Source organism: Carcharhinus amblyrhynchos, chromosome 6, assembly GCF_965287045.1.
Source record: "Carcharhinus amblyrhynchos chromosome 6, sCarAmb.v2.hapA, whole genome shotgun sequence".
Taxonomy (NCBI): Eukaryota; Metazoa; Chordata; class Chondrichthyes; order Carcharhiniformes; family Carcharhinidae; genus Carcharhinus; species Carcharhinus amblyrhynchos.
In genome coordinates this window covers 61,586,262-61,607,766 of record NC_137329.1, presented here as the reverse complement: position 1 = coordinate 61,607,766, position 21,505 = coordinate 61,586,262, and the positions used below count along the sequence as shown (strand labels likewise).

Genomic DNA, 21,505 nt, shown 5'->3' with positions numbered 1-21,505 from the left:
GAAACAGGAAGTTGATAAGAAATCAATAATTCGTAGTTTAGCTAATGGGGATAAAGTTTTAGTATTACTATCAGTGGTATGTGAACCTTTAAAAGCAAGGCTTACTGGGCCTTATCAAATTGAAACGAAATTGAGTGAGGTGAATTATTTGATAAGAATGCCTGATAGAAGGAAAATTCAGAGTGTGTCATGTGAATATGCTTAAACGGTATTTTGATAGGGAAGGAAAGCAGAAGCGGGATATGTTAGTGGTTATAACTCAGAATGAGGAACCAAATCCAGATTACTCTGAATTTGACATTCTTCAAACTAAATTGGATAATGAGGAAATTATTAGAAATTGGATAAATTATTGAGTTATCTTCCAGAGGAAAATCAAAATAACCTGAAAGAGTAATTTATGTGGGATTAAGTTGTGAAGTACTAGATTGTTTATACATGATATAGTTTTAGAAAATGCTGTTCAATTCAACAACATCCTTCCAGATGTGACATTCTAAAGTTGGCAAAGGTTTGGAAGGAGAAGCTGATGTTTGCTCAGTCTGAGATGCAGTAGCCAAAAATCTCGATCAATCACATAAAACTGGTGGAGATGGAGAAGGAGAATGAGTTGCTGGACAATGAATTGAACAAAGAAAGTGAGCAGTGTGGAGACAGAGACAAGATAAGTTGAGTGTTTTAGAACCTGTTCCTGTGCTTTTCAAATTGCCTGAATGTAAATGACAGGACTGTCAAAAACAGCTTATCATCTCTGCAAAGAGAAATTAGATGAATGAACAGTCATGTGTAAAGAGGATGAGAATGGGGAGCTAGTGGTAGGGGATGGGGATATGGCTAAGGTCTTGAATAACTTTTTTGTTTCTGTCTTCACGGAGGAGGACGTGAATAATTTGCCGGGTGTTAGCGATGGAAAGGTGGTAGGAATGGAGGGTCTTAATGACATTACTGTTACTAGAGAGGTGGTGCTCGACAGACTGGAGGGGCTGATTGTGGACAAGTCGCCAGGACCGGATGGAATGCATCCGAGGGTTCTGAAAGAAATGGCGGAGGTTATAGTGGATGCCTTGGTGGTTATTTTCCAGACGTCGCTGGATTCCGGGGAAGTGCCGGAAGATTGGAAAACGGCTAATGTTACGCCGTTGTTTAAGAAGGGTGGCAGGCAAAAGGCGGGGAATTATAGGCCGGTTAGTTTAACGTCTGTGGTAGGTAAAATGTTAGAATCCGTCATTAAGGAGGAAATTGCGAGGCATCTTGAAGGGAATTGCTTGATAGGGCGGACGCAACACGGTTTCATTAAAGGGAAGTCGTGTCTGACAAATTTACTGGAGTTCTATGAGGATGTGTCTAGGGCAGTGGATAGAGGAGAGCCGGTGGATGTGGTCTTTCTGGATTTTCAGAAGGCGTTTGACAAGGTACCTCACAAGAGGTTATTGCAGAAGGTCAGGGGACATGGAGTTGGGGGTAGGGTGTTAGCGTGGATAGAGGATTGGTTGTCAAATAGGAGGCAGAGAGTGGGGGTCAATGGGTGCTATTCGGATTGGCGGTTGGTGACTAGTGGGGTGCCCCAGGGGTCGGTGCTGGGGCCTCAGCTATTTACCATTTATATAGATGATCTGGAGGAGGGAACCGAGTGCAGGGTGTCGAAATTTGCTGATGACACCAAGATTGGGGGAAAGGCAAATTGTGCGGAGGGTGTGGAGAGTCTGCAGAAGGATCTAGATAGGCTGGGCGAATGGGCCAGGAAATGGCAAATGGAATTTAATGTTGGCAAGTGTGAGGTGGTCCACTTTGGTAGGAAGAATGGTAGGAAGGACTATTACTTACGTGGCGAAAAACTGCAGCAGGCGACGGTGCAGAGGGACCTCGGGGTCCTTGTGCATGAGTCGCAAAAACCCAGCTTGCAGGTGCAGCAGGTGGTCAGGAAGGCGAATGGGATGCTGGCCTTCATAGCGAGGGGGATTGAATATAAAAGTAGGGAGGTCTTGCTGCAGCTGTATAGGGCATTGGTGAGGCCGCAGCTGGAGTACTGTGTGCAGTTTTGGGCGCCGCACCTGCGCAAGGATATTTTAGCCCTGGAGGGAGTGCAGAGGAGGTTTACTAGGCTGATACCAGAGTTGAGGGGATTGAGCTATGAGGAGAGGCTGAATAAACTAGGCTTGTACTCGTTAGAGTTTAGAAGAATGAGGGGAGATCTCATTGAGGTGTATAAGATGATGAATGGGATGGATAGGATAGAGGTGGAGAGACTCTTCCCGCTCAAAAAAGACAGTAGGACTAGGGGGCACAGCCTCAAGATAAAGGGGAGGCGGTTTAGAACGGAGTTGAGGAGGAACTTCTTCACTCAAAGGGTGGTGAATCTCTGGAATTCTCTGCCCGTTGAAGTGGTGGAGGCTGCCTCGCTAAATATTTTTAAGAAGTGGGTTGATGGGTTCTTGATAAGAGAGGGGATTAAGGGTTATGGGGAGAGGGCGGGAAAGTGGAACTGAGCCACAACAGATCAGCCATGATCTTATTGAATGGCGGGGCAGGCTCGAAGGGCTAGATGGCCTACTCCTGCTCCTATTTCTTATGTTCTTATCTCCAAAAGGAGATTGAGAAGCAAATGTATTGTATTACTCTGAATCAAAGAACAAAACAACATAAAATAAGACTGCCAAAATTATACCATCACTTAAAATGAACTGCTGGCATAATAATTCTGTACAGTATCCAAAGATGTGGATGCTCAGTGAAAAAGCATTGCACGCTGCTGGTGGTCAAAAAAACTTGTGATGGTTTTCGCATCAGCATATCTAGCACAGTGATTTTTTAAAACATGGTCAAAATGTGTTCTGACACTAAGGAAGACAATCTGTTGTGTGTCTTTCTCAAAGAGCATGCAGAAGGTGATGACACAGGTCCAGAGCTAACAAAGGAGCCAAACTGCTTGGCAGAAGAGGAGCTAAGGCCAATTCACAAGAAAGGGAACAGAGATAAAATGACCTTTCTGAATGGCCCTGATTACACATACGTACTTTGTTATCCTTCTGATTCTGCCTACTTCTCTGAGGACATTACCAGAGCTAATTTATCACCATAACAACAAAAATGAACTTGGATTTAGAATCAGCACACAATTAAGGACCACAGGAGAATCTTGGAGATGAAACAGTTTGTCATGAATGTAATAAAAGAAGACGGAGTGTTCGATGGTGGAAGGCAAGGACTGAAATGGACTCTAATACTGTTATGTTTGCATGTTTTAATTTTGTAAAATGTATGTATTTTTATACTTGTGAGAAACTGAAAGATTTTGAAAAATGAAACCTTTTGAATATTCATTTTTTTCTTAAGGGGAGAGGTGGGACACTACTGTTCCTTTAAGAAGTATATTTTTAATCATGTTCTCTGCAGTTTTTTTTGCCATTGGCACCATGCGGTCTGTAGTGGCATATTTTATTGTTGCAAGAGTCATATAATTGGCCTAATGCAATGTCCTGGAGTTTTATGAGTTTTACGACCCTTTTGAATTGTTGGGGAAAGGAATGAGTAATAGGTCAGGTGGGACAGTTTTTTTCTCACAAGAGTACTTTCAGTTTTGACTGCTGGCTAGTTAGAAGCTGTTGACTTCAGGCTGGCTGCAGTACTTTCATCTCTGTCCCTGGTTTTAGAAATTCTGCTCGTTAATTGAAAGCAATCTTTCTTGCCTTTGTGGAGTGAAAATTTTGTTGTTAATGGTTTGCTAATTAAAGACAAGCAGTGGCACTGTTTCCAATCTGAAGGGTGCTGGGAGCTCTAGGACTGGGAAGTCAGAGTTTCATTTCTCCATGCAAAGAACTAATTCACAGCAGATATTGCAAAGCTCAAGCATAATATGAGCGAATTACTTCCTGTCATAAACCTGGAACAGGGGTGTGTGTTTGTAGGAGTGCTTGTGTTGCAACTGTATTCATAGTTAGTTAGCTTTATACAATATCATGGTTTTCTTGATTGTAATTGGTAAAATTTACTGCTAACTTTCTTTCTATGTGTTAACTGCATTCTTAAATAAGCTTTATTTGATAAAAGCTCCCCAGTGGAGTGAAACATCTTATGCTTACCCGTGCCACACACTATGGTGCAAAAATTATGATCTAGGCTGACCCATGAAACACCTTGGAGTTTCTGACCTGGATTATACCAACAGTCAAATAGAAATCCCAACATCTGGAAATCCCTTTCTGACCACATCCAACTTTCATTCCAAACTCCTTCATCTTCTGTTTTTAAGGACCACCGCAGGCCACGTAGCAGCTTGAAATTCAAATACTCATTGCCATCAAGTTGCTGGGGATTTCTCAGCTGGTGTCCATATTTTGCTCACCACGTTCAAAGATTACATAACACATTTTTGGAGGACTTTCCTGCTTTTTTTTGAACCATGTTATGAATGCACATGGGGCTTCTATTTAAAGTTTCATTGGAAAATTCTGACAATGCAACACTTTTTAAAATTAATTTATGGGATGTCACAAGGCCAATATTTATTGCCCATCTCTAGTGTATTTCCATAAAAATTTGAAACAAAAGCGGTGCTATTTTCCATACAGATTCTTATAATTCCTTCAGTTTAATTGTTGTAAACTATCTTTTAGATTGTGAATAATACGTCTGTTTAGTCATATTTATTGTCATGTTGTTAAATTAAGTAAACCCTATAGCTTTGTTTCATTCTTTAATTGTAGCTGAAGATCATAGAAAAAGAATATGGAAATCTGTGCATGAGATTAGTTCCTTAACTTGCGTGAAGTTTTATTATCGGCGAAGTAATGAACCTGGCTATATTTTCGTTAAGCCAGAAAAAGGGTAAGTTGAAAGATGGAGGTGTGTAATGAACTTGATAATGCATTCACATCTCTTTATATGCTTCTTACATTTTGATATTGCACATGTTCTATTCTCTGCAGTCTAGTCATAAGGCAGGCCTATATTGTATTAGGGGAAAACAAAATTCATAGGAACAATTAATTTGCTCATGCCCAGTGAATCAACGGGAATAGACAAAAAACAAAGAAAAGTACAGCTCAGTATCAGGGCCTTTGGCCCTCCAAGCCTCTGCCTAACATGATGCCCTTAATCAGTCCATATCCTCTATTCCTCCCTTTTCATGTAACTATCTGGATGCCTATTAAATGTTGCTAATGTGCCCGCTTCCACCACATCCTCTGGCAGCGCGTTTCAGGCAACCACCACGCTCTGCGTGAAAAACTTCCTCTGCACATCTCCCTTAAATTTTCTCCTCTGACCTTGAACCTGTGCTCCCTTGTAATTGATTCTTCAACCCTTCCATCTATGCTTCTCATAATTTTGTAGACTTCTACCAAGTCTCCCCTCAGCCTCTGCCTTTCCACTGAAAGCAATCCAAAGTTATTTATCTCTTCATAGCTAACACCCTTGAGACCAGGCAACATCTGGTATCTACTCATGGCTTGAGCATCCCCGGCTCTCTGGGCCAGAGAACTCCAAAGATCCACAAACCCTCCGAGTGAGGAACGTCTCCTCAACTCGATCCAAAATGGCCGCCCCTTTAGCCTGACACTGTGCCTAGTTCCAGATAGACCCCTGGCGGGCAGGGGCAGCCCCTTAGGATCTTCCTATCAAACCATGACAGAATTGTATACATTTTAATGTGATCGCCTCATCTCTCAACTGGCCTGTGACCCTCCACAGGTCTCCCCCCTCCCCCGAACATTGTACATAGAGGAATTTGGATTTAGCCCTCACACATGGAGCAACAGGGAGAGAGAGAGACAAATAAACAGAGACAGTGGGAGACGGAGAGAGAGAGAGAGACAGGGTGCGGGACTTTATAGTGCACTCGCCACAAAACTGGAAACTCATGCCTGAAGTCAATGGACCATTACGTGGTCCGCTCCCCTGCTCACTATGGTTCCCATGACAGGCAGAATGGTAAAATTTACCCCCACAGAATCAAAGAGAGTGAGTCGGAGGGGGCAAGAGTCAGAGGGCCGAGAAGGGGGGCTGAACGGCCTACTCCTGTTCCCATTTATGATGGTCTTATGGCAAGAGGGAGAGGGGCAGAGAGTGAGACAGGAAAGCTTCCTGTCCTTTTGAAAGTGTCATGATCAGAACTGCACGCAAAACTCCAAATGTGGCCTAACCAATGTTTTACATAGTTGCAACATGATTTCCCAACTCCTGTACTCAGTGCACCGGCTGATGAAGGCAAGCATGCCATATGACTTCTTAATCACCTTGGTCACCTGTGTTGCCACTTCTAGGGAACAGTAGACCTGCATGCCCGGATCTTTCTGTACATTAATGTTCCTAAAGGTTTTGCCATTTATACTATAATTCATACCTAAATTTGACCTTCCAAAATGCATCACCTCACATTTGTTCGGATTAAACTCCATATGCCATTTCTGTGCCCAAGTCTCCAAACTATATCCTGTTATATCCTCTGACAATCCTCAGCACTATAAGCAACTCCGCCAATCTTTGTGTCATCTGCAAACTTACTAAGCAGACTAGCCATATCTTCCTCTAGATCATTTAACAACATCAGAGGCCCTAGCTCTGATCTCTGCGGAACACCACTAACTACAGATCTTCATTCTGACAAACACCCTTCCTCCACTATTTTCTGTCTTCTATAACCAAGCAAGTTCTGCATCCGTCTAGCCAGCCCACCCTGAATTTATTAAAGAACAGAAAGCTGCATTCAATACTTCGAAAGATTGCTTAACAAGTGTTTAATCCTTGAAATACTGACGCAACAAAAGTAATAACAGATGCTAGTACATGAAGGATTAGGAGCAATGCTGGTCAAATAATACATGCTGCAGATTGCATATGAGGAGATTTCTGATAAATGTGGATAGGAGATATTATTTATAGTGAAGAAAAAGGCCCTAGGATTGAGGTGAGCATTTGAACGATTCCATGCATGAAGTACTTGTTGAGCCTTGAGTTTAAATTAGTGATGGATGACAATCCATTGATTTATTCTCCCAGATCCAAAATCGAAAGATGAGTTTTGAACTTCAGCAGGACAAGTACAAGGCAATTCAAATTGGTGGAAAGATGAACATCACTGATCCACTGTCACTGACCTGACTGATAGAGAATCAAACATGATTTTCACAAGGAAAGGAAATGGGGAGGCCATGGTGGGGGGGGGGGGTTATTACGTGATGCAAGGGAAGGAAGAAATATGTTTCTGTGAGCTTTGGTACTGCTCAATTTTTAATCCTTTCTTTCATCCTGATGCACAATTCATAATTACCTAATCCTGGAGTGAATACTCTGTGCTATGTTATTGGAAGATATTTGGTTACATTTTGGTGACAAAATGCCAGGAACTATCAAGAAAATCCACAATAAATGTCTGAAGGCATCTGGGGTGGAGCTCGGCCTTCAACATGGTGACCTGGCTGAGAAGCAGGATCTGGGTCTAGCACTCACAAAGATGTGGCAAGTGATGATTGCCAACATTCTTAAAGTTTTGACATTTATATCTGTGTTAACTCTGATGAACTGCAGAATGCTGGAAATAGGATCTGTGAAGCAGAAGATAGAATCCTCAATGTGAAGAATTCTGGGTCTTTGGTTGCAATCCTTAGAAAATCATGATATGTCAGATATCCTGGTGGACCTGGAGAACTAGGACCACAGGAAGAGTATACATGTGACCAGTTTTCCTGAGGGTGAGCTCGCTGTTGAAATTTTTGAGAGTTGGCTACAGTGTTTTTTCAACCTTGATAAGAAGGCTAGGATTCATATCCTGTTCTTGAGGCTTAAGGGTCAACCAACACCCAAAACCTATTATGTGTTTTCATAACTTCAGGGATCACCAAAGAAAACTGGAAGATGCAAGATGTAGTAGATCTTGGCTCTACGGTCATATTTTTCCAAGACTTCTCTGCAGTAATACAGCAAAGAAGTAGGGGGTTCAATGAGGTAAGAAAGGCTTCTGGATTCCAGTATGCCCTATATTATCCTGCTATCCTGAGGGTTACTCTCGAAGGATCCATTAAGACATTCAACAATCTTACTGAGGGCCTTGTTTTGACTCTGTGGAAGATGATTATTCAGAGCCGTGATCTGCATGGTGTTTATTACTGCTCTTGGACTGTACCCCCTATAACTATATCCCTGTATTGATTCTGTAATGTGTTTTTTTGTACTGTTAGAGGTAATCACGTTTCTGAGCTCTCAGATGAATCTCGCCCATTATCCTGTTTTGAGTTGAATCCTGCAGTTCTTGGTTAAACTAGTTAACCCTTGAATGTATTTCCTCTAATTTCATCTCTTAACTGATTCGGTTATGTGATTTATCACATTGACAAGGATAGTCCTGTGAGTGAGCACTGAAGCAAATTTTCACCTGGTATCCTGTTGAATCCAGGGACATCCACTTATCCCGAATGGAACACATCCCACAATGCACCTCTCATGTTTGAGGAGTGCATTGTATAGGTTGTATAGTACTAGGGAAGTGTGATTTTTATTTGTCTTCTCATTTTATGATCCTTGCATTAATAATGGTGGATTTTTTTCACCTGATACCCTTTATTCCAATTACAGTTAAAACGAGTAATGTTACTGGGCATCATGGTAGCACAGTGGTTAGCACTGCTGCTTCACAGCTCCAGTGTCCTGGGTTCAATTCCTGGCCTGGGTCACTGCCTGTGTGGAGTTTGCACATTCTCCTTGTGTCTGTGTGGGTTTCCTCCCACAGTCCAAAGATGTGTGGGTTAGGGTGATTGGCCATGCTAAGAAATTGTCCCTTAGTGTCCACGGATGCATTGGTTAGAGGGATTAGTGGGTATAATATGTAGGGATATGGGGGTAGGGCCAGGGTGGGATTGTGTTCGGTGCAGACTCGAAGGGCCTCTTTCTGCACTGTAGGGTTCTATGATTCTACTGCAGGGAAGTGGGCAAGTGGCTTAACGTGGAGGTAGTGGGCAAGGCCTTAAGGGTCCTCTCAGCCGGTGAAGAAAATCCTCCTCGAATTTGTGGGATCATGTACTTTGTATTTCTATTGTTTTGGGATTATAAAATCTGATTATCTCCTGCTATGGTACAGATTCACGATGATATATTTTGGGAAAAGATGTTGGATTGTATCATTGGCATCTCCAATGTAACTGGAGATGGGGAAGTATTTTTTGGTGCTCGCCCAAGTGTGACACAAAACTTCTGACTATATCCTTTGTGGCTGAATAAACAATGGCAGAAGTTATTTTGAAGATTTATTTCTGGAATGTACGGGGAATTCAGCATCCTATCAAAAAAAGATAGGATTTTGTCTTTTCTTAAGAAGGAGAAAGTTAATATAGCTTTGTTATAAGAAACATCTGGATGACAGGATATGCGTAGGAACTAGGTGGTAAAGGTCTTTTTTGCTTCTTTCTCAATCAGCAGTCAAGGAGTATTGGTTAATAAGAATTTACCTTTTGGGCCTGATTTTACCATCAAGGTGTGCCCGTTTACAGGCATGTAACCTTGAAGTCTGGCGTGAGGCGAGTTGTACAATCTACACCTGCTCTGCGCTGCTTCCCCCTTTACCAAAGCCCAAAATTGGCTGCAATCGGGATTGCGCCTGAAGTGGTTGTGACGGCCATTTAAATGCATTTGCACGCATTTCAATTGACTTGATGGGCTGCATGCCCAACTTTACCAGCACTTCCCCCTCTACCACCACATTCGCCCATCTAGAATTGGCGCAAAACAGACATGCTCCATAAAAGTCTGATTTGGACGCTCCATCAATGATTGTTAGTGAGGCAGGAAGTGCCTAGTGTCTGACGGCTCTCTGCTGCTTATGGAGGTCCTTTCATTGAGGCCATTTTCTTTCTTGGGTTGGTGGGGTCTCTGCAAGTATGTAGAGGAGTGGGGAGGCTGTTGCTCAGCAGGGTGTCCAATGTCCAATTTGCAGCATAGACTCGGGTCTCAGCACCTTGGGTCTTGTGGTACTACTGGGTTCTAGTGCACTCAGCATTCTGCCAGCCAAAGGATATTCACAAAGTCGCATGCAAATTGCACTGTGCAACCTCTGAACTTGTCAAGGAGCTGTGATTTTGGGGAACATGTGGCTGGGGGAATGGGGGAGGTCTGTGATTCTGGGGAGCATGTGGGTGGGGAAATGATGGTTTGTGATTTTAGGAAGCATGTGGGTGGGGAAATGGGGGGGTGGTCTGTGATTCTGGGGAGCATGTGGGTGGGGGAATGGGCAGTATGGACAGTGTCTGTTGTAGGCTAGGGGCAAACAGCATTCCTTAACCTCTACATGTGTTTCTCTCCATCTCTAACCACTCCTTCAGACTGATGAGATGGCCCACAACTTCTCCTCCTGCTCCTCCTCCTCAGATCCAGCAGCAACCGATTGATCTTGTTCTTTTGGTTGCTGCTGGAGCTGAAGAGGAGGAGTTGCGGGCTCAGGAGGCACAGGCCTTATCACTTAAAGTAGAGGGAGACGGACACCAGAGGCAGGAAGTGGCCGCTATTTGCCCGGGGGTTGGTGGGGTGGGGGGGGGGTGTGGGGGGTGCGGGTGGTGGAGAATGGGTGCAGGAGAAGGAGGGAGCAGAGACCCTGGCAATTCCGTGCACAAGTGTCATTTGAGCAGATGGCATAAGAACAGATGCCAGCAACAGCTTCACCTCTGAAAGGAGACAGTGCAACACCTGTGCCACCCTTTTCAGGATCTGGCACCTCAGTGTGGGGGGCGAGTGGGGGGCACGCACTCTTGGTGGCTGTCAAATTGTTGGCTGCCCTGAACTTTTATCCAGACCCCTAGTAGAGATGTGTGTGGCATTTTCCAGTCCGCTGTGCACATCTTCGTCAAGCAGGCCACAGAAGCCCTGTATGCCTGGGCTGGGCAGTGCATCAAATTTAACCTGGAGCGGGCCCATCACAAAGCCCGGGCTGCAGCGTTCGTGACCATTGCAGAGATGCCTAATATACAGGGAGCTTCGACTGCACCCACATCGCCCTCAAGGCCCTGCTGCAGAAACCATGAATGTTCGTCAACAGAAAGTGGTTCCATTCTCTGAATGATCCATTGGTGTGTGACCACAATACGGATATTACGCACGTCTGTGCGAGACATCTTGATAGTGTGCATGACAGCTTCATTCTCAGGAGCTCTGACAAACTGGAGGGCTTTGAGGAGGAGCCTAGGCTGTGGGGATGGCTGGTGGGGGATATAGGTTACCAGCTTCGGACATGGCTGACGACGTCTGCGTGGAGGCCTGTGACTGAGACGGAGACCCGCTATGATGAGGCCCATGTAGCAACCCGTGCAATAGTGGAGAGGTGCCTAGGCCTCCTCAAAATGCGATTCTGGTGCCTGGATTGCTCTGGCGGGGCCCTACAATACGGCCCTGTGATTTCTTCCCGCATTGTGGTGGTATGCTGTGCCCTGTAGAACCTGGCGCAGCAGAAAGGTGACCTATTGGAGGAAGAGGAGGATGTGGAGGCTGACCAGCTGGCATCGCTGGGGAGGCGGACACCCAGTAGAAGAGAAGGAGCATGCTGAGCAACCATCCAGGCACTAGAGGGTGGCAGCTCCAATGAGGCATGCGATGGTGACTAAGGAGGCCCTGATCACCAGCTGGTTCAAGTCGCTAGGAGCCTGTATATGTGGTTTCCAATTCCTCCCTACGCACCCCCACTGCCCCTCCCCCCACCCCCACCCAACTCAAGTTCTTCTGTCTCCTGAAACATCATCACATGAGAGCGGTGGGCCTGGGTACACTGTGTTAGCGAGTTACTTTGGCAGGCAGGAGGGTGATGACGACTCGCTATGCACCATTATGATGATGCCCTAGTGCAAAGTAATCTGACTCCTACCTGACCTCCGCATGAATGCTGGCACTGGGCTGTAAACCCCATACAGGGCCCTGGGCCAGGCGGGGGATGGGAGGGAATTGCTCATGGGTTCTGGAGAACCAGTGGCTTAATTTTCTCAGAGACACAACTTTGAAGGGTCTCCTCAACTGACATCAACGTGAAGCATTCCTCTGATAATCGTCAATGGAAGAGGATTCCTGTTTGAGAGAAATCTGAGACAAATTAGTCACAGGTGGGTAGTGAAAAATTATTTAATGATTACAATAAAGGTGTTCAAATAATAAGTTCTAACATAAAAACGCATGAACAGAAAACATTAAGGTGCTTAAAGATCTATCCAACTTGTGTAGCCCTTCATCTTTGCATCTTACTGCAACAGAACTCCCTAACCTTATGCGGCCTACCACTACGTCTCAGTGTTTCCCCAGAATGTACATCAGAGATGGAGGCAGCCAGCTGCCTAACTTGCCCTGTTGCCTGTGATGCGGGTGGCGGGCATCCTCTGAAGGCCCTGGATCTTGAGGGCCCTGGCCAGCTTCCAGGTGTCTGGGACATCCCACTTCATCCCACTGCCTCTGAGATGCCGTGGTGTCAGGAAAGGGGGAGTCAGAAAGTGTAACCAGAGCCCCGTTTCCTCGCTGGAAGGCCCCAGCATTGGTGTGAGCCCTTCCTCCTCCCTAGGGTTTCCTGTGGGCCCCTAGGTCACTCCATGGGATGACAGTGCTTTTGCAGTGAGTTCCAGAAGCTCTGGCATACCTGGTCCTTTCAATCCTGGAAGACCACCTATGCATGGTGGTCCAACCTTAAATGATGGCCACCTGAGTCAGAGGCCACCTGCCAATGGCCACAGCAAGTGCCGTCTGAGACTGGGTCACGCTCTGCAGCCACTCAGCCATGACTCTCTGCAACTGGCCCCATTGGGGCGCAGATTGGTTGGTAGGACTGCTGAGGAACAGTGGAGGATCTTTAAGGAGATTTTTTTGGTGCTCAGCAGAAATATATTCCAATGGTAAAGAAAGAATGTAGGAGAAGTGAGAACCAGCCGTGGTTATCGAAGGAAATAAAGGAGAGTATTAAATTAAAAGCTGGTGCATTTAGAATGGCTAAAAGTGGTGGGCGATTAGAAGATTGGGAGAGGTTTAAAAATCAACAAAGAATGACTAAGAAGTTGATAAAGAAAGGAAGGATGGACTATGAAGCTAAACTAGCACTAAATATAAAAAAGGACAGTAAGAGTTTTTACAAATATATAAAGAAGAGAGGCTGGCTAGAGTGAATGTTGGACCCTTAGAGGATGAGAGGGGGGATTTAGTGGTGGGAGATGAGGAAATGGCAGAGGCCTTAAATAAGTTTTTTGCCTCGGTCTTCATGAAGGACAACACGAACAGTTTGCCGGATATTAAAGAAAGAAGGATGGTAGGAGTTGAGTGCCTGAATGCGATTACTGTCACTAGAGAGGTCGTGCTTGTTAGACTAACAGGACTGATGGTGGACAAGTCCCCAGGACCAGATGGAGTGCATCCCAGGGTTCTGAAGGAAATGGCAGAGGTGATAGTAGGTGCCTTAGTGATTATTTACCAAACTTCACTGGATTCTGGGGAAGTGCCGGAAGATTGGAAAACGGCTAATGTTACACCACTGTTTAAAAAAGGTAGCAGGCAAAAGGCAGGGAATTATAGGCCAGTTAGTTTAATGTCTGTAGTTGGAAAAGTGCTTGAATCCGTCATCAAAGAAGAAATAGTGAGGCACCTAGAAAAGAATGGTTTGATAGGATAGACGCAGCATGGATTTGTTAAGGGGAAGTCGTGTTTGACGAATTTATTGGATTTCTATGAGGATGTGACTAGTGCGGTAGACAGAGGGGAACTGGTGGATGTGGTGTTTCTCGATTTTCAAAAGGCGTTTGAAAAGGTGCTGCACAAAAGGTTGCTTCAGAAGGTTAGGGGGCATGGAGTTTGGGGTAAGGTGTTAGCATGGATAGACGATTGGTTGTCTAATAGGAGGCAGAGAGTTGGTATCAATGGGTGCTATTCTGATTGGCGGTTGGTGACTAGTGGAGTGCCACAGGGATTGGTGCTGGGGCCTCAGCTATTTACCATTTATATAGGTGATCTGGAGGAGGGGGCTGAGTGTAGGGTAACGAAATTTGCTGACGACACGAAGATGAGTGGAAAAATAATTGTGCGGAGGGTGTGGAAAGTCTGCAGAGGGATCTGGATAGGCTGAGCGAGTGGGCGAGGACCTGGCAGATGAGTACAATGTTAGCAAGTGTGAGGTTATCCACTTTTGCAGAAATAATAGTAGGAGGGATTACTATTTAAAGGGCGAAAAGCTGCAGCATACTATGAAATAGAGGGACCTGAGGGTCCTTGTGCATGAGTCGCAAAACCCCAGTCTGCAGGTGCAGCAGGTGATCAAGAAGTCGAATGGGATGCTGGCCTTTATAGCGAGGGGGATAGAATATAAAAGCAGGGAGGTCTTGCTGCAACTGTACAGGGCACTGGTGAGGCCGCAGTTGGAGTACTGTGTGGAGTTTTGGTCGCCGCACTTGTGCAAGGATATTTTGGCCTTGGAGGGAGTGCAGAGGAGGTTCACTAGGCTGATACCAGAGATGAGGGGGTTGGACTATGAAGAGAGACTAAATAGACTGGGTCTGTTCTCGTTGAAGTTTAGAAGGATGAGGGGGGATCTTATAGAGACGTAGAAGATAATGAAAGGGATGGATAGGGTAGAGGTAGAGAGATTCTTCCCGCTCAGAAAGGACAGCAGGACTAGAGGGCATAGCCTCAAGATAAGGAGGGGGAGCAGTTTAGAACGGAGTTGAGGAGGAACTTCTTCACTCAAAGGGTGGTGAATCTCTGGAATTCTCTGCCCGTTGAAGTGGTGGAGGCTACCTCGCTAAATATATTTAACTCACGGGTAGATAGGTTTTTGACAGACAAGGGAATTAAGGGTTATGGGGAGAAAGTGGAACTGATCCACTTCAGATCAGCCATGATCTTATTGAATGGCGGGGCAGGCTTGAAGGGCTAGATGGCCTACTCCTGCTCCTATTTCTTATGTTGTGTTATGTTCAAGGGTTGTTGCTGTAGCCTGCTGTGTCTCAGCCCTGTCCCGCTGGATTTCCTGCAAACCCTCGATCCTCTCAAGCATGGGCCGCGGAACCTCGAGAATCCTCTTCAGTCCCTCAGCTGTGGCCCACTGTGACTCGGCCACAGCCTTCTAGGATTCTGCTGTGGCCTGCTGTGACTCAGCCATCACTTGGAGCCTGCCACTCATGGTGAGGAATCCCTGCCGTAGACTTTCCACCGTGGACACCACCCTTTGCCTGGGAAACAAGCTAGACAGGCAATAGCTGGTCTGTCTGAATGCTTTGGGACTCCTCCCAACAGCCTGCAGACAGTCCAGTGTGGCCGTCAGCACCTTCTGCATTCCCTGGCTTTGTTGCTGCCTCTCCAGCAGCTGAGGGAGAAGTGGTCTCAGAAGCCTCGCATGTAACCCAGGGTCAGCTGAGTCCTCGCCTCCAAAAGGCTCCTGCACGCTAAAGATGTCGGCATTTCCTCTTCCACTCAAGCAGATGTGTTGTGCTCACCAGAGAGTGACTCAGAAGTCTCACCACATACTGGACCCACCGATGTGTCAGTATCAATGTTGAATTGCAAGGCTGAAGCTGACATCAAAACGGTGCCATCCTTGGAGATCCTTCATCCATATCCTCCGAGGACTTGTTTGAGCTGCCTGGAGCAGGATGTGTGGGAGTTACAGTGGGATCCACTCTGTTAGGTGGCCCCGGGACATCCGGATATGTTCCCGCAACATAGGACCCAAGGTTAAGTGCAAGGGAGGAAGAGGAATCCAGAATGCAAACAGCTTGATTCACATTTTTCAATTGAACATAGAACAAAGCATAAGGAAGACTACATCACGGGGACAGGCCCTTCCAAGCCTGCAGTGACCAGGCTGCCCATCTAAATTGTAACCCCAACTCTTCCGAGGACCATATGCCTCTATCTGAATCCCATTGATGTAGCTGTAAAGATACTCCTTATAGGTCACTCTCATATCTGCCTCCTCGACATCCCCAGCAGTGAGTTCCAGGCACCGACCACCTTCTTTGTGCAAATATACGTGCCTCATAGATCTCCTTTAAAACTTGCCCCTTGCACCCAAAAACCAGGCCCCCCCTGATGTTGCCTCATATTGAGGGGAGGATTGACAGGTGCTCATTTCTTGACTCCAGCCTGACCATGCTGTCTTTGACAACCCGCATCTCCCCTTCCCTGGACAACTCCAGCGCCTGTTCTTCAAAGGGGTTGAGGACCCAGAGGTCTAACCATTCCATGTCTTTGCCCTCTCTCTGGTCAGTCTTCCTCGTGGAGACAGGAGGAGCCATCAAAGAAATGATGGTATGACTCCTGTAAAGTATCAGATGGTGACCCTCAGAGGGCAAATGCAGTGCTACTCTTGTCTTGGGGGGGGAGGCGAGGGTAGGAAGAAGGTGCTTGGGGGTCAGGGGCTGGAAGCGTGCAGGATTCGGGGAATGGGAGGATCTAGTGCCGATTTGGGGGAAGATACAAGATGGGATTAAGCACTCATCCTTGCTGCCCAGATGCGGTCATTAACCTTTTCGCGGCACTGCTTCCTGGTTTTGGGGGCCAGTGCCATGTCATTAACTGAGGTGGCAACTGCTTCCCAGGCCGCATTGCTATCAGCCCCCCTGCATCGGCATCTTCCTGGGGGGGAAGAGGGTATCCTGCCTCACCTCTGCTGCATCCCAAGTTTGTCCTCAGTACATCAAGGGCTAGTCATGTACTCATGTTTTCTTGCACCGCCTGTCTACATGCCTGTCCATCCTTGTTGTTTTTATGGAGCTGCCCCTGGTTAGGGCAGATCAGCTGCAGGCTGTTTGATAGAGCATTCTGGCAAATTACATGCAGTTTGCTTGTTAGCATTGAGGAGAAGGCAAGTGACTACTTGCAGGTGTGTGATAGAGGGTAGAGGGGAATGGGTGGTAGAACAGTGCCTCAGTGATGATTGCGGATGGGAGAGAGAGGGAGGTGTCATACACCCATCGGAGTCAGGAGGAGATGAGGACCTTGTGCAGGAGGGTCCATAAAGGGGGAAGGGGGGGAGAGGGTTCACTTTGCCTGAGATCAGTGGGGAAGAGGGGGAACCTCTGCGTGAGATTGGTGGGGAAGAGGGGGATCCCCACCTGAGATCGGTGGGGCGGGGGTGGGGGGTAGAAGAGGGGGCACTCTCTGCCTGAGATTAGTGAGAGAGGAAGTGGGGTCCACTGCTGCTCTGCAGGAGATTGTTGTGGGGGAACGAGGATACGTTACCTATCTGCCTAAGATCAGTGCAGGCGAGGTGGGGGGGGGGGGGGGCACTCTGCTGCCACTCTGCCTGAGATCAGTGAGGGGAAAGGGGGGTCTGCCGCCACTCTGCCTGAGATCAGTGGGGGGGAGGGGGCATCCGCTGCTGCTCTGCTTGAGATCGGTGGGGAGAAAGGGGACGGGGCTGTAATTGGTCTGGGTGGCGTGTTGGCCTCTAGGACAAGTGTCTCTGTTCCTGTTATTATTGATGTGACAACTAGATTTAGTCCTTTCTTGGGCTACAAGATTAACTTCACAAAATTGGAGGCTATGTCCCTGGGAAAGTTAAGAGGTCGACCTCCTCCATCTTCTCGGTTTCCCACTAGATCGCCCCCTTCAAGGTTTACTTATGTGGGTATTCATATTACCCCCTTTCGGCAGTTATCTAAGGCAAACTTTCCCCCATTGTTGGTTTACATTAAGTGGGTTCTACATCGTTGGTCCTCCATATTGATTTCTTGGCTGGGTAGATGGCTTTTATTCAGATAAATGTTTTATCTAGGCTACCCTATCCTGTACAAATGCTATCATCCTGTTGTCTGCTAAAGTTGTTAAAGACATTGATGAGGTGCTCTGTTTTTCTGTTTGCTTGAAATTAGCTAAGCTGCAGTGCCTGGCTCGAAAGGTGCGAGGGGAGGGGAAAGAGGGTGTAGGACTAAGGATGCCAAATATTAAAATGTATCAGTTAGCCTCCCACCTTAAATTTATATGTGAATGGATTAAGGGAGATCCTTCTTCCATATGACTTTATGTTGCAGTTGGGTAATCTTTATATTTCTTACAGTCAATATTATTTCTTAGCGATCCTAAGGTTGTGTAAGATAAGTGTGATAACCCTATTGTTATTAACACTTTGTAAGCTTGGAGGATGGTCCATGAATTAGAGGGAAGATCTAATTTGATTTCCATTCTTGCCCCCATTTAGGGTAATCTGGATTTTGCACCTGGTCTCATGGATCATGGTCTCGATATCTAGAGAGGTAGAGGGCTCCATAGGTTAGATGATGTGATTGATGGCACAATCCTGTTATCTTTTTAGGAGCTGTGTCAATAGTTTGGTATTTCAAAACATTCCTTTCTTAATTTTTTTTCAACTTGGGAACTTTATTCTTAATAAGACAACTCTGCTTTTCAATACTAAGATTTCCCTGGTGGAAAAAAATCATGAATTATGTGGAGCCTAGACAATTAATTAATAATTTTTATGGTACTTTGTGCTTTCGATCCTATGAGAGTACATTGGATATGCTGTGGTCTTGGGAAAGAGACATTGCAGTAAATATTGATGAGGAGTGATGATTCGACACCGAGAAAAGAATGGTTTGATCAAGCAGACGGATTTGTGAAGGGGAAGTCGTGTTTAACGAATTTACTGGATTTCTGTGAAGATGTGACTAGTGCGGTAGACAGAGGGGAACTGGTGGATGTAGTGTTTTTAGATTTCCAGAAGGCGTTCAATAAGGTGCCTCACAAAAGGTTTCTGCAGAAGGTTAGGGTACACAGAGTTGGGGGTAAAGTGTTAGTGTGGATTGAGGATTGGTTATCTAACAGGAAGCAGAGAGTTGGAATCAATGGATGCTTTTTTGGTTAGCAGTTGGTGACTAGTGGAGTGCTGCAGGGATCGGTGCTGGGGCCTCAACTATTTACCATTTACATAGACGATCTGGGCTGAGTGTAGGGTAACAAAATTTGCTGATGACACGAAGATGAGCGGAAAAGTGAATTGTGTGGAGGGCATGGAAAGTCTGCAGAGAGATCTGGATAGGCTGAGTGAGTGGGCTAGGACCTGGCGGAGTATAACATTAACAAATGTGAGGTTATCCACTTTGGTGGAAATAATAGTAAGAGGGATTATTATTTAAAGGGTGAAAAGCTGCAGCATGCTACAGTGCAGAGGGACCTGGGGGTCCTTGTGCACGAATCGCAAAAACTCAGTCTGCAGGTGCAGCAGGTGATCAAGAAGGTGAATGGAATGTTGGCCTTTATAGCGAGGGGGATAGAATATAAAAGCAGGGAGGTCTTGCTGCAACTGTACAAGGCACTGGTGAGGCTGCAACTGGAGTACTGTGTGCAGTTTTGGTCCCCTTATTTGCGAAAGGATATATTGGCCTTGGAGGGAGTACAGAGAAGCTTCACCAGGCTGATACCAGAGATGAGAGGGTTAGCTTATGAAGAGAGATTGAATAGACTGGGCCTGTACTTGTTAGAGTTTAGAAGACTGAGGGGGGATCTTATAGAGACATACAAGATAATGAAGGGGCTAGATAGGGTAGAGATAGAGAGATTCTTTCCACTTAGAAAGGAAAACAGAACTAGAGGACACAGCTCAAAATAAGAGGGGGGGCAGTTTAGAATGGAGATGAAGAGGAACTTCTTCACTTAAAGGGTGGTGAATCTCTGGAATTCTCTGCCCATTGAAGTGGTGGAGGCTACCTCGTTGAATATATTTAAGTCATGGGTAGATAGATTTCTGATAGACAAGGGAATTAAGGGTTATGGGAAGAAAGCGGGAAAGTGGAACTGATCCACTTCAGATCAGCCAAGATCTTATTGAATGGCGGGGCAGGCTCGAAGGGCTAGATGGCCTACTCCTGCTCCTATTTCTTATGTTCTTATGAGAGATGGGATGATATTTGTGAATATGCAAACAGAATCTCAGTTTTTAATAGAATAAAAGAGACTCACATTTGGATATTACATTGTTTGCTTATTACTTCAATCTTATGGCACATGTTTGATCCTGCTATATCCTTGTTATGCCAGAAGTACAAAGTGGCCACAGGGGATTACCTTGGTCCTGTGTCAAGATTAAATTTTATTGGTTTAATGTCCTTAAAGATCTTGAGAGAATATTTGACATAGCCTTAGAGTTTGATCCCTTGCATTTAATACTGGGTCTCCCAGATATAAAGATAAATGATGCCAATGGGAAAAGACTGTACAATATCCTAACATTTGCAGCACAGAAAAACATACTTTGCTCATGTATTAGTGACGAGTCTCTTTCAATTCAGAATTGGCATAAAATTATTATGGAAGGTACACAATGGAATTCTTGACCTTTTTATTTCAAGCTAAATTGAATACATCCCATATGGTGTGGAACCCTCTATCTTAAAACTTTAGGGTCTGTTCTGTTTGACTTACTAAAATTTCCCATAAGTTTTGTAGCTCTATTGGCATAACCTTGTGAGCAAGGCTGAGCCAATTATGGATGTACCCCCATCTTCTGATATATCCTTTCACTATTTGTATAATGAGGCACTGGATGCAATCTGAACAAGCTGTGTTGGTATTCTTCAGTCTTCCCTACATATATTTATTAAAAACTGATCGTGCTGCTCTGTACCAATCTCTGAGGGTTTGTTGCACATTTTGTAAAAAATGAAATACCTTAAATAGAAACATATTTTAAAAAAAGAAAAAGAAACTGACTTGATTGTGTGGTTTGTGGTGGTTCATGCTACACCAAGAGCAACGAGAAATTGTAAGAGAATCAGATAAAGATCCAGAGTTGGATGGCATTGGGTAGAGAAGCAAGCTGTAAACTGTAAAAGCTGCCCATTTAAAGTGTGCATCACTAAACGCGATGAAGTGTGCACAGTTGACATTATGTTCTCAGAGGCGGCAGGGTTATGGTATCCACAAAAACTTAGCCTTAGACTGGTAACACTCGACTATGAGGATCACTTGGAAGTTTTTAGTGCCAAGCGAAACTTACGAATGGAGAAAGATATGAAACAAATTGTCAAAATATGTCATTGATGTCAACTTGTACATACAAATCTATGATATAGAAGCAGAAGTATGCAATTCAGACCCTCAAGCCTGCACCACTATTTAATAAAATCATGATTGATCTATTTGTATTTTGAATTCCACATTCCCATCTCCCCCAAAAACCTTTGATTCCCTTTCCTAATAAGAATCTATCTACCTTTGCCTTAAAAATATTAAATGACCCCACTTCCACCACCAGAGGCAGAGAGTACCAAACAGTACAACCCTCTGTGAGGAAGAAAATTATTTGGGGCTAATTTTCCTGTTCTGCCCACCACAGGAATCAGAGTGGGTAAGGAGTGGACCATGGAAGGTCTGTTGACTTCAGGTGGGATATTCCAGTTTTGGGGCAAGTGGGCCAGAAAATCCCGCCCTTTCCCTAGAATTCTACTGCCCCATTTGCCACGGGAATCAGAGTGGGTGAGGGGCAGAAAATGGAAAAGTCCATTGATCACATGCAGGATTTTCTCGTATTGGGTCAAGTGAGGCCGTAAAATCCTGCTCTTTAACTGTCCTA

At 45.3% G+C, this 21,505-nt stretch overlaps 1 protein-coding gene across 1 annotated transcript in view; it reads left to right on the top strand.

The window, feature by feature from the left end:
• The window catches only part of LOC145344340 (low choriolytic enzyme-like), a 198,883-nt gene that overhangs the window by 21,383 nt on the left and 155,995 nt on the right, over nt 1-21,505 (top strand). Inside the window, exon 2 of the mRNA XM_080191470.1 lies at nt 4,704-4,824. Within this exon, the coding sequence (XP_080047596.1) occupies nt 4,704-4,824 (121 nt within the window). The remainder of the gene's footprint in view (nt 1-4,703; nt 4,825-21,505) is intronic.